The sequence below is a fragment of the Pongo pygmaeus genome, chromosome Y (assembly GCF_028885625.2).
Source record: "Pongo pygmaeus isolate AG05252 chromosome Y, NHGRI_mPonPyg2-v2.0_pri, whole genome shotgun sequence".
In the NCBI taxonomy this organism is placed as follows: domain Eukaryota; kingdom Metazoa; phylum Chordata; class Mammalia; order Primates; family Hominidae; genus Pongo; species Pongo pygmaeus.
The window spans coordinates 26,348,115-26,362,221 of record NC_072397.2 but is presented as its reverse complement, the minus strand read 5'-3'; the positions used below and the strand labels follow the sequence as shown (position 1 = coordinate 26,362,221).

Sequence of the window (14,107 nt, the reverse complement as noted above, 5' to 3'; positions counted from 1 at the left end):
CACATAAAAGAATTACCAATTTTTAGCCTATTATTGGACACTAAACATCACAATTTAATCTTTGGTGATGCACAAAGCACTGTTTGCTATCCTGCAGATCCTTGGAGTCAACTTTATGGTTATGAATCAGCAAGCTTACTAAGTAATGAAATACGAGAGTGTCTGAGGAGAGTTTCCTCTCCATTGGACTCAGCTTATAGAACTGAGTACCAACACTAGAGCTAGAAGAAGTGGTACTGATTTTTTTGATTGTATCCACATGAAGTACATGCAATATAAAAAATTTAAGCTCCATTAGGCAACTGCAATACCCCGAAATAAATGATCTAGAGACTAGGCCCAAAGTGTACAGTAGACAAAATGCTTCATAGCATCCAAAATGTGAGGGACCTTAGCCGTGAGATAGCAGAGTTGGATGTGTTCATCGGCATTCCTATTCCGCACTGCTGTGGATGCACCTCTTAAATTTATCTTTGTACCTACATTTGATTTTATGGGCTAACTCAGACAGATTAGTAAATTGAACTTTATACTTCTGCATTTTAAGAATTTAAGCTTGTTATACGAATTTAAACCTTGTTACACAGTTCCCACACAACTCCCCACCATTTTAGATTATTACATCAGAAAGCCAGAAACACTTTTGAAGAAAAAAAGTTTATTTTTATTCATTTATGCAAAGACAGTATCAGCAACAGGTAGCAGAAACATTTTTCTAAGTTCAGAATTAATTTTCCATTTTGAAAGGTTTAGGACTTAGTTATCTCTTTTACCTTACGCTTTTAAATACTTCACTCCAACAAAGACAAAAATTTATTCCCTTACTTTTCCTTAAGGTCATATCGGAATAATCCAAATTAGCTCTTTAGAATATAGGTATCATTTATAGAAATCTGGAGATTTAATCACAGAATGATGTACATCAGAATGTTAAAGCACTAAAAAAACTATGGGTGATTTTTAATGGACAAATTCATGGTGCTTTTGATTTCTCAGGTGTAATAAAGCCCTCTTGAGAATTCTAAAGTTAAAATACTCTCTCCTTCAGATTCAGAATGAAAATTTTGAGAAATCATAGACCCCAGTGGGCATTACTAATATGGCCCATAGTAACTACATTAACTTAAGAGTCTCCATGTTTTAGGGAAGAAGCCATTGAAAGAAGGGCCAGAAAGCCACTTTAAACTCATGTCCATGGCAGATCAAATGATACTGACACAAATGTTTCCCTCAGAAAGGTATTATATCCCATTGCTACCATTCCACGGCTTGGCCCTTGAACTGCTCATACAGCTACTTCCATTCTTTACATCACCAGTCCTAAGAGCAAACCTCCTGAAAGACTAGTAAAAGAGGCTGGGAAAAAAAGACTGTGAGTATAGCAAAAGGGCTCTGGTGCTCTAGCTGTGTGGTCACAATATAAAATGAGGACACTACCTAATCTAGAAACAACGTTAACTTTAACTCTAGCAGATTCTTAAGATATACTTACTAAACAACTTTCGTGATTTAGAAATATCAAAACTACCTATTTTGTCTCCTCTGGACATATTTTATTTTACAAAATGAAATATAACAGGCTAAACAACAAAAATAAAAATCTATTTATAGCAAGTAACTAATACTTCAATGTTTTTATAAAAGCAATTCCTGATTAATCTTTGAGTGACATAAAAAAGTTGCAGCGTTCTTTAATACCAGTTATTTTGCAAATTTCACATACAGCCATTAAGTTTAGCATTTCAAGGAACAATTTTTTTTTTTTTAATAAAAACGAAGAATGGTAACTAATTGAGAAGGTTATATACCTAGTAAAGTTTAGTTTGTCTTGGATCCCTTAAAAAAGTAGGCCCAGAATTTTAGTTACCTAATTACTATCCCAATCGAATTGGATATATATATATATATATATACATATATATATATATATATATGTATATATATATATATATATGTGGATTCTAGATAAAAGATAACATACTTTGAACAAACATTATGATTCACTGACTGGACTGTTTGCTTAGAATCTGTTTTACTGGGTTTGGATAAGAAGACTTCAATAAAGCTAATTATACATTGAGTTCCACTGATTAAAAATGCAGTTTTAAAAATTCTGCTTTTCAGGTAAATTTCTAGATAAATCATAAATGCAAAGCTCAATACTGAAATACTGTACTGTTCACAGGTACTTCTTGGAGAAGTGAAATGCTTGTGTTCGGACTATCAAAATTCTTAGCTTTCAAATCAGGTTTTAAAAACTTGTTTTTGAAAATCAGTATTTGCTTTTAAACACTTAAAATGCAAATTTCATTTTTTTAAAAATCCTTGCAGATAAATCTTAACATTCTTTCAGTCTCAATTATTTTTTACTTTAAACTATATATTAAACACAGAACCAGGTTCTAAATAAACATCTAAGGAAGAACAGTTTCAATGTAAGATAAAACTAGAGAGTCTAATAATACAACTTATACAGAAAGTTTCAGTGTGATTTACCAAAATTCAGAATTTCTGGAACAGTGGAAAACTTTTAGCTTAATATTCAAAACCACCAACTTCCCACAAAACTAGACAGCTGAGAGGATCAAACAGATTTAAATACTGTCAAACTTCTTCTGAAGCGATGCACTCTTTTATCCTGGAAAAGACAGAAATAGTCCTTTTATTTTACCGAAAATTTCTGATGACTACTATGGGTCTGAAAGTCGTCAAAACTTAAACCGTTTGTTTTGAGTTTAAACATTACAAATAATAAGAAAAAAAGATGATTCTTTTCAGGAAGCATATTTGAACACTGGGATGATAAATGTACCAAGATGGCTAGTTTTATTAAACAGTTAAAAAAGAAATCAATAATTAAAGAAAACAAATTCCAGTAAACTCAGAAATAACAGGACTTAAACTCAGTATCATTTTATGTACTTCTTAGTTAATAATTTTGCAGTGATGTCCCAAAGACAGCTGGTAGAAAATGTAATTGTAAAAAATCCTTTTTTTCACTAATTGAACTGCATTTAATAGCAACTACAGCTTGCGAACAGCTCTCCAATCTGAAAGTTCACGTTTTTAGATTAAAATATGTAAGTTTTGGCATTTAAAGACGTATCATTAACCTGTGAAGACGTGCCATTCTTTAGAAAGGAAGATAAAACTTTAAAATACATGCAAAACTTTATTTTCACTCTATGTTGCCTACAGACATGCAAAGAGAAGTGAGAGGCCTTACAAGGAGGAATGGGAATGAGTAAACAAGTAATAACATTTCCTTTTCTACAAAGCTGTGCCCTTTTTTTAAGACTTCAGTTTCATTTTCAGCCTTCATTTTTAAGGCTTCAGTTTCATTTCAAGCCATAAAAGTGGCTTCTGGAAGTTACCTCATCTGTCAAAAGAGTGATAATCTATTTAGGTTAAAATCTAGAAAACTGGACACCAACATGTATCTTCAGAGGTCATGTAGGAAGCAAGATTGTGAAAGGGCTGGATAATTAAGACAATGAAGAGTGAAATCAGCTATGGAAATTGTAAATACATTCAAAAATATCTCAGGCATTCTAATTCAATATAACAACATGCAGTCAATCAAAATAGGTCTAGATGTTAGACAACTGCAGGATGCCAACTTCTGATTCCTCTCCCAAATAAGCAGAAAACTCTGCAAGTTTCAAAGGGAGTCTTTTGTCTAACACCAGACTTGAGTTCTCAAGTTTTAAACTTGAGAACTCAAGTTTAAAAAAATATTTTCTGGGCCGGACATGGTGGCACACGCCTGTAATCCCAGCACTTCGGGAGGCTGAGGCAGGAGGATCACTTGAGCCCAGGAGTTGGGCACGGTGGCTCACGCCTGTAATCCCAGCATTTTGGGAGGCCAGGCAGGCATGTCACAAGGTCAGAAGATCGAGACCATCCTGGCTAACAGGATGGAACCCCATCTTTACTAAAAACACAAAAAATTAGTTGGGCGTGGTGGCAGGTCCTTATAGTCCCAGCTACTCGCGAGGCTGAGGCAGGAGAACGGCATGAACCTGGGAGGGAGCAGAGCTTGCAGTGAGCCAAGATTGCACCACTGCACTCCAGCCTGGGTGACAGAGTGGGACTCTATCTCAAAAACAAAAACAAACAAACAAAAAAAACTTTTTAACTAGCTAAGTGTGGTGGTGCATGTCTGTAGTCCTAACTATTCGGGACGCTGAGGCAGAAGGATCCCTTGAGTGCAGGAGTATGAGGTTGTAGTAAGCTGTGATTGCGACACTGCACTCCAGCCTGGATGACCAAATGAGGTCACCTCAAAAAAAACAAAAAAACAAAAAAACACAATCTTTTTAACCAGCTAAGTGTGGTGGTGCAAGTCTGCAGTCCTAACTATTTGGGACGCTGAGGCAGAAGGATCCCTTGAGTGCAGGAGTTTGAGGTTGTAGTAAGCTGTGATTGCGACACTGCACTCCAGCCTGGATGACCAAATGAGGTCAACTCAAAAAGAAAACAAAACAAAAAAACAAAACAAAAACAAAAACAAAAACAAAACAAAACAAAAAAAAAACACACGAAAGACTGTTTTCTGCTTTGAACATCATTTAAGTACTACTGCAGACACCAATGTAATCAGAACTTTGGGCAAGGTAAGCTGATGTACAATTCCAGTTCTTTCTTTTCTAAATTATACTATCTATGTAGAATGAAGCAACAAGAGAACAAATGTCAAATTTAAATATGTTTACTCCCTGTTGCAAAGATGTTAAGAACTTAATTCTGCTATGTGCCTCTACTCTTCTACATTATACAGATGATCCATAATACAACCTTTTAAAAAGTCTTAAGCTTCATCCCATATCCATTCACAGATGAAAAAAAGCTGGTTGTGTTTTAAGACACAAAGCGATGGTTAAACATTTTCTTTCTAATGTAAAGTGTGTAGCCAGTTTTGACAAATCTGGCAGTTCCACTAAAGGTTGAATGTGACTTAGGAATTCCATTCCCAAGTATATACGCAAGAGAAGCAAGCACGTATGTCCACACAATAACTTGTACGTGAATGTTCACAGCATTATTTATAACAGCTAAAAAATGGAAATAATCCAAATGTCTTTAACAGATGAATGCATAAACAGAATAAAGTAATATCTACAAATGAAAAGAAATGATGAAGTTCTGATAAGTGCTAGAATACTGATGAACCTTACAAACATTAAGCTGAGTGAAAACATCCAGTCACAAAATGCCACATCATTATGTGTGATTCCATATACAAGAAATGTCCGCCACAGGAAAATCCTTAGAGGAAAAAAGTAAATTAGTGGTTGCCTGGGGATACACAAGTTCTGGGAAAATAGCAGGTGACTGCTAAGGTAGTGGGGTGATTTTTGGGGTGATTTAAATATTCTAAAATTGATTGTGGACATGGTTGCACAACCTTGAATATACGAAAAAACAGTGAAGTGCACACTTTAAATACATAAATTGTATTACTGCTATTATTTCAATAAAATTGTTACTTAAAAAACACCTTCCCTTTATTAACCATAGTATTTTTCTCCCACTGGGCTGACCAGGTTAGTTCTTTTTCATATTTATAGACTTAAAACCACAAGAACCCAGAAACCTTTAGTCCTGTACCTTCTCATTCTAGACTTGTAAAAACTAGAACCTTAATAAAAGATTTATCTATCCAACATGGATAGAAAGTGGGATCAGAAATCAGATCTTTCTGGAATTCAACTAGCCACATTCTCTTCCACTTCACCAACTCTGAATCAACCTTTCTTTCTTTCTACTGAACTTTTTACTGCTTCATTTTACCCCTTTTCTCCCTTCACACTGTTCAGGTGTATCATCTGAATAAACCATTTCTTTTCTTCTCTTTAGTCCAATACGCATGTATTAAGTTCTACTTTTCTTCTCTTTTTTTTATTTTTATTTTTTTTGAGAGAAAGGTCTCTCACTCTGTTGCCCAGGCTGGACTACAATGGCACGATCACGGCTCGGTGCAGCCTCAACTTTCCAGGCTCAAGCAATCCTCCTGCCTCAGACTCCTCTGGAGTAGTTGGGACTACAGGCATGTACTATCACAACTGGATGATTTTTGTATTTTTTTGTAGAGATGGTGTTTTGCCATGTTACCCAGGGTGGTCTCAAACTCCTGAGCTCAAGCAATCCACCCACCTCAGCCCCCAAGTGTTGGGATTACAGGCGTGAGCCACTGTACCCGGCCAAGATCTGCTTTCTGTATCTAAAATTTTATTTTACTATTTGGTCATGGTAGTCAACTAACTCTCTTCTCTAGTAAACCCTTTCAATTACAAATTTCTGCTGCAGGGTTCTTCCCTAAATTCGACTACATATATATATCAAGGTTTGGCAGCAGAAAATATACTGCCAAGTAAAACCCACACTGGTTTACTGGGTTACAGTCAAATGCCAACAGTTCAATTAAATGCTCTAGGCCGAGCGCGGTGGCTCACGCCTGTTATCCCAGCACTTTGGGAGGCTGAGGCGGGCAGATCACGAGGTCAGGAGATAGAGAACATCCTGGCTAACACGGTGAAACCCCGTCTCTACTAAAAATAGAAAAAAATTAGCTGGGCGTGGTGGTGGGCGCCTGTAGCCCCAGCTACTTGGAAGGCTGAGGCAGGAGAATGGCATTAAGTAAACCCACGAGGCTGAGCTTGCAGCTTGCAGTGAGCCTAGATGGTGCCACCGCACTCCAGCCTGGGTGACAGAACGAGACTCCGTCTCAAAAAAAAAAAAAAAAAAAAAAAAAAAATTCCTCTAAGAAATCTCAAAATACATGTACCACAAGGAAAACAGCTAACTTGAGAGGGAACAAGTGGGCTTTTTAATTATGCATACCATTCCTTTCATACCTTGAAGTAGTCATCTTGAGTAACAACAGAATTTATCAGTCTGCTCTCTGGATTAAACAGACAAGATACCACCATCTGTATGCTTCGGTCCACAGATTTCTGAAACACACAAGTTTTCAGTAATGTAAAGACAACTCGTTCTTTCACTCGCTCTTAATAAGGGTGTGTGTTTCTTTTATTTTGATGGTTTACTGAACATATTAGTTTATTTCTAAAGAAACGCAAAAAATGCTAAAAGAGGCTGGCAACAGTGGCTCACACCTGTAATGCCAGCATTTTGGGAGGCCGAGGCAGACAGATCACCTGAGATCAGGAGTTCAAGACCATCCTGGCCAACACGGCGAAACCCCTTCTCCACTAAAAAATACAAAAATTAGCTGGGTGGCGGGCGCCTGTAATTCCACCTATTCAGGAGGCTGAGGTAGGGAGAATTACTGGAACCAAGGAGACGGAAGTTGCAGTGAGCCGAGATCACACCACTGCACTCCCAGCCTGGGTGACACCGGAAGACCCTGTCTCAAAAAAAAAAAAAAAAAAAAATTTTCATAAAAATGTGATTTGTAATTCCTACCACATATCCTCAGTATGTAAGTTTTCTGACAAATCAAAGAATTATTTTAGAACCTTAGTGATACAATACTGGTTTAAAAAGCTCAGTTTGTTAAATCCCTAAGTGAACTCCAATGTTTCAAGAAAAAAAAAAAAAAAAAAAAAAAAAAAACTCAGGACAAAACCTGCCAATTACACTGTAAGAGTATGTTTTAATATTTATTCACTATTTAAAATCCAATATCAAATAAAGGAATTTACACTCCAATGGGATTTCTTGGGTATTATACCTATTACCAGTATATCAACTACTTCCACACTCCCACCTATTTAACAGAACATATGTGATGCAAGAGTGACAGTATTGTTATTACAGAAATTTGCAGCAATGATAAAAAACAGAAACAACGCTGTCTATTTCAGTATTTGAATAATTACTCCTGACTTCACCACTGTTGGAAACTTCTGCCACATATAATGTTATGGAGAGAATGCTTATTTAAATAATATTTTTCACTGCTTAAGATCAAAACTGTGGTAAAAGAAAAGGGACATATAATTCATACGAATTCTTCTTTTGAGTAGAATTCTAGAGGAAACCCTCCCATAGCATTCTTCCAAATCATATTAATACAGTATTTATTAAAGAATGGCTTTTTAAAATTAGTGGAACTGAAATACAGGAAACGACTGCTGAATCAGAAACTTTATGTATATACTGAATATTTGAGGTATCTGAAATTTCAACAACCTTCACATTAACTTCTGAGTATCGGTCCATTATTTAAGCTCCATGATTTATGGCTAACATCTTAAAATTTGGGCAAAAATGTTTGCTTCTCAAAAAAAGTTATTAAAACTAGAAAAAAACACAAAATACATATTTAAAAAAAATTCAAAGTTAGATGTTTGCCTTCTGTGGGCCATTTCCAGAGAGTGTGGTAGCTTCATGAATTGAGCATTCATTTGGCACAACATCACCTCCTGTATCAACTTCTCCACAGTGATAGTTAAGCGCTGAATAAGGCCTATATTTAAAATAATGAAAGTGTAATTAAACAGATACACAGATACGTTTAAAAGCTACTTATTTATTCCTCAAAAAGGTGAGCTGGTATCAAAAGTTTCAACGTAGGTTGTGTTGAAATTCAATTGTGCTACTTCAGAAACCTTGTTTTAAACGAAAAGTCGAAATACATTAAGGCAGCCTTTGGTTTTAAAATCTCTTCCAGGCATCAACATAATCAGAGGTAGAAGGATTCTAAGAAACAAAGGTAGTACGGGAGTGTTTGAGAATTTTAACACTTATTATATCCTTCAAATATCCGGTCGTGATGTAAGACAGCAGCTCTGGTGTATTCGAGGTAATACTCTAATTCCTCTTTAAGAGGAATTAATAGCAAAACATTTTATTCCGATTCCTCTTTAAGAGAAATTAATAGCAAAACATTTCGGTTTCTCTTCAACAAATTTTTTATGGCTAGTAAAGCCAGAGGCATATTCTAGGCAGATACATGCTAATTCTAAAGCCAAGTTAATACTACCATTCCTGGATTATATGGTCTATCAACAAGTAACTGAACACTTATCATTATGTGGACCAGCTACTGTTTCAGCACACAAAAACCTGAGAGACAAAAAGGCACTGTTGCTCCCATGGGAGTTTACAATTGGGTTAAAGTAACAAAACATAAAACATTAATATAAAGAACCATTTAAAAATATCTATAGGCATATATGGCATAGAAAAAAAAGTCAAGAAAGATGAGGAAGTATATGTTTCATTAATTTCACTTTACTCCATAACCCCTTTTGCTCCCCAACAGGCCACTGTGGTGGCATCTTAAAAAAAAAAAAAAAAAAAAGAAGGAAACCAAAACTATTAAAATATTCTTACACATTTTAAAACACTCATGAGATACACAATATTGAAGCACTTATCATGCTGGCTCCTTTGTTACTAAAATGAAAGAAACAGAGTAGAAAAAAGAAGTACTTTATGTTTCTAACCCCTGACGTTCTTGTTACTTTTATATGTAAAACCTCGCCATTTTCCCAATTTTCTGGAGTTGGCATTGTGGAAATCTCAAGGATACGAGTTCTTTCAATTTATTACTTATCACCATAGATATGATTATGGGTCACAGATATAGTCACATCTATGAAAAGAGGCCCAGAGAACTACTATCATGAAGCAGCAAGCTAAAATAGAAATATAATTGGAATTCTGTGCTCTAAGAATGGGATGATAATTTTATTTCACTCTATCTCCCTAAACAATTGATGAAAGTCAGTCTGGATGTTTCAGCTATTTGACAGTGAAGATGAAAAACTACATGCTGAAATACAGAAGGGGACAATGAATCTCAGAAAACTGTTTCACAGAGAATCTCAGAAAACTGTTTTACAGAAAAGTTATCGCTAACTATATTCCTGTCACAATGTTAATCCATTACTTCTAAATAATACAGAGGGCTTCATTCTAGACCAATTGCAAGTGTTTTCCTAAATTTTAGGTACACTTCACTAGTTTAAAATGACACACTATTCAGGAAATTTGTATAAACAACTTAAAGGGCTCAACAGTATCTGAAAATAAACCATTTTACTCCCTCTTCAGTTACCTGATAATTATATACAGGCAACTGATACCCAGTGGTGACCTGACCTGGTGAATCTGGGTAAGATATGTCTGAAAGTAAGTTTACAGAAAGAATGAATACGGTAAAACATCTTTTTAAATTAGAAAGAAATATTATTCCCAAAATTTAAAAAAAAAATGAAAAACTTTAAAATATTTGTTACTTTTCTAAATACAACAATGCGGAATTCTAAATGAATGAATCACTTTAGGAAGAAAGAAATATTCTCTATCAAGTGCTAAGCCCCTTTGGGTGGGGCAGGGGAACACACAAATGACAAAAGTAGTGACTATTTCACCAGGCAAAGTTTACCTAACTTACACTGTGTACTTACGCCCACCCAGAAGTTATTTCTTACGCTGCTGCTAAGGCTCCATTAAGACAGATGTCAATGTAAGTTAAGTTAATACATTTGCTATTTCTTTGTCAATATACTTCCAGATAGTTTTGTTGTTTGACAATACTACACGGTAATATGTAGTTCTCCTACAGATGTTATGTTTTTTTCTGTACTTCATTTCAAAAAACTAAGGGCAGTATACAATCCAAAACTGGAGAAGGACAGTACAATGTCTTATATGTTTCAATAAATACTTATTGTTTGAAAACATACAGGAAGCAGCATACATGAATACACCCAGATTCAGTAACGGCTCACTGTAAATGTTAGAAACAAGTAGGGCTTTTTCTCTAGCCATTGTTCAGAGAAGAAAAAAGAAGAAGAGGTATAATCCTACACATTTCAAGTACATGCAGAATGTCAATAAATGAGAGACACTGAAGAACTATTTCACTACTATTTTGTTACTTTATTTTCCATCAAAGAAAATGTCTTTTCAACTAACACATAAAGAGAATGGACTAAGAAGAAAATAAACGTTATTTATCACCAATAAGTGATAGAGTATGTCAAATCCTACTTTAAATATCAAAGTAATCAGGATCGGAGAAATTACATGCCAGAAATTCACAGGATTTATAGGTATAGTAAACGACATCAGAAATCTATACATTCCAGAACCAGAATATACCCAGAAGTCAGCAGTTTATATGAGGTGGCATCTGGAAATCATTGCAAGTAAAGAAGAGCTAGATTAATCGCTATCCTTAAAGAATAAACTAGGCAGAAACATCAGAACAGCTGCTTTCTAATATTTTCGGAACTAGGTATAAGGGGGGAAAGAAGCTCAGGTGTTTTAGAGGTAATACTCTTTTTTATTCCTACTCTTATTTAAGAGTAATTAACAGCAAAACATTTCTGTTTCTCTTCAACAAGTTTTTTGTGGCTGGTAAAGCCAGAGGCAGACCCTAGGCAGATACATGCTAATTCTAAAGTAACATTAATACTATCTTTCTTAGATTACACAGTCTATCAACAAGTAACTGAACACTTATTATGTGGACCAGCCACTGCTTAAGCACACAAAAACCTGAGAGAGAAAAAGGCACTGTTGTGCCCATGGGAGACTGCAACTGGGTTAAAAAGAAAGTAACAAAATGTAACACATTAATATAAAGAACCATTTAAAAATACTTATAGGCATATATGATATGGAAAATAATCCAGAAAGAACAGGAAGTGCATGGTAGGCTAATTCACTTTACCCGAGGTACAACCTACCTCCTTTGCTCCGCAACAGGCCACTGCAGTGGCATCTTAAAAAAAAACAAAACAAAAAAAACAAAACAAAAAAAAAACAGGAAATCAAAATTACTCAAATATTCCTAAACATTTTCAAAAACACATGATATATATAATATTGAAGTACTTATACTGCCTCCTTTGTTATTATAATAAAAGACACGGAATGGAAAAAAGAAGTGCTTTATGGTTCTAATCCCTGATATTCTTGTTACTTCCACATATAAATATAAAACCTCACCTTTTCCCCAATTTTTTGGATTTGGCATTGTGGAAATCTCAAAGATGTTACTACTTTCAATTTATTATGACAGATATGATTATTGGTCATAGATAGAGTCCTATCTACTATGAAAAGAGAACCAGACAACAACTGTGGTGAAGCAGCCTGCTAAAATGAAACTATAATTTGAATTACGTGCTCTAAGAATTGGGTAATAATTTTATTCACTCTATATCCCTAAAAAATTCATGAAGGTCATTCTGGATGTTTCATTCAGCTATTTGACAGCAAAGATGAAAACTATATCCTGAAATATAGAAGGGCCAAATCTCAGAAAACTCTTCTACAGAAAAGTTATTGCCAAGTATAGTCCTGTCAAAATATTATTCCATTACTTCTAAGTAATACATAGGTCTTCATTCTAGACTTATTCTAAGTGTTTTCTTAAATTTTACCTATACTTCACTAGTTTAAAATGACAAACTATTCAGGAAATTTGTATCAACAACTTTAAGGCCTCGATAATATCTGAAAGCAAATATTTTACTCCTTACATTACCTGATAATTATATACAGGCAACTGATATCCAGTGGTGACCTGAATTGGTGAATTTGGATAAGCAGGAAATGCCTGAAAATAAAGGTTACAGAAAAAAATGAATACGGTAAACCGTTTTTTAAAATTAGAAAGAAATACAATTCCCAATATAACAAAAATATGAAAAACTTTGAAACAGTAATTGTTTTTCTACGTACAGCAATGCAGATTTCTAAATGACTGACTTTATGAAGAAATAAAAATTCTCTTGTCAAGTGCTACCCTTTGGGTGGGGAGGGGGAAGAGACAAATGACAAAAGAAGTGACTATTTCACCAGCCAAAGTTTACCTTATATATACCGGGTACTTATGCCCACCCAGAAGTTATTTCTTACACTGGTGATAAGGCTCCACTTAGACAGATTGCAATGTAAGTTAAATTAACACATTTGCTATCTCCCTGTAAAAATATTGCTAGACTGTTTTGTATTAGACAATATTATAGGGTAACATGTAGTTCTATAGATGTTATGGCTTTTATTGTACTTCATTCCGAAAAACTAAGTGCAGTCTATAATCCAATAGTGCAGAAGAGAAAGTATGTCTTGTATGTTTCAATAAATTCTTATTGTTTGAAAACATACAGGCAGCAGCATACATGAATACACCCAGATTCAGTAATGGCTCACAGTCAATGACACAAACAAGTAGGGCTTTTTTTCTAGCCACTGTTCAGAGAAGGAAAAAGAAGAGGTATACCATACATGTTTCAAGCACGTGGAAAATGTCAACAAATTAGAGACACTGCACAACTGGTTCACTATTATTTTGTTACTTTATTTTCCATCAAAGAATATGTCTTTTAAACTAACACATAAATAAAATAGACTAAGAAGAATACAAACGCTATTTATCAACAGTAAGTGATAGAGTATGTCAAATCCTACTTTAAATATCAATGTAAGCAGGATCAGAGAAATCAGATGCCAGAAGCTCACGCGATTTATATACATATATCAAACCACATCGGAAATCTACCCATTCCAGAACCAGAATATATCCAGAAGTCAGCAATTTACATGAGGAGGCATCTGGAAATCATTTCAAATAAAGAGTAGCTAGATGAACTGCTAAACTTACGGAAGAATAAAGTGGGCAGACACGTAAGGAGAGCTGCTTTCATGCACTTTAGGAACTGGTTATAAGGGGGGAAAGCAGCTCAGGTGGTTTAGAGGTAATACTCTTGTTTATTCCTATTCTTATTTAAGAGTAATTAACAGCAAAGCATTTCTGTTTCTCTTCTACAAATGTTCTATTGCTGGTAAAGCCAGAGGCAGATTCTACGCAGATACATACTAATTCTAAAGCCACGTGAATACTACCTTTCTTTGATTATATAGTCTATCACTATGTGGACCTGCCATTGCTTAAGCACATAAAAACCTGAGAGCAAAAAAGGCACTGTTGCTCCCATTGGAGTTTATAATCGGGTTAACAAGAAAGTAAAAAAACAAATAAATAAAACATTAATATAAAGAATCATTTAAACATATTTATAGGCACACATGACATGGAAAAAAATCAAGAATGAACAGGAAGTGTACGTTTGGCTAATTCACTTAATGTCAAGTACAACACAATCCCTTTGCTCTCCAA

General features: G+C 34.9%; 1 protein-coding gene across 1 annotated transcript in view; it reads right to left on the bottom strand.

Moving 5' to 3' along the window:
* Window positions 1-2,344: 2,344 nt before the first annotated feature.
* LOC129025963 (deleted in azoospermia protein 4-like) overlaps window positions 2,345-14,107 on the bottom strand; it is a 53,073-nt gene continuing 41,310 nt past the window's right edge. The window contains exons 22-26 of the mRNA XM_054473500.2: window positions 12,473-12,544; window positions 9,214-9,248; window positions 8,320-8,434; window positions 6,858-6,956; window positions 2,345-2,638 (exon numbers count right to left, since the gene is read on the bottom strand). Of these exons, the coding sequence (XP_054329475.1) occupies window positions 2,585-2,638; window positions 6,858-6,956; window positions 8,320-8,434; window positions 9,214-9,248; window positions 12,473-12,544 (375 nt within the window). The 3' untranslated portion in view covers window positions 2,345-2,584. The remainder of the gene's footprint in view (window positions 2,639-6,857; window positions 6,957-8,319; window positions 8,435-9,213; window positions 9,249-12,472; window positions 12,545-14,107) is intronic.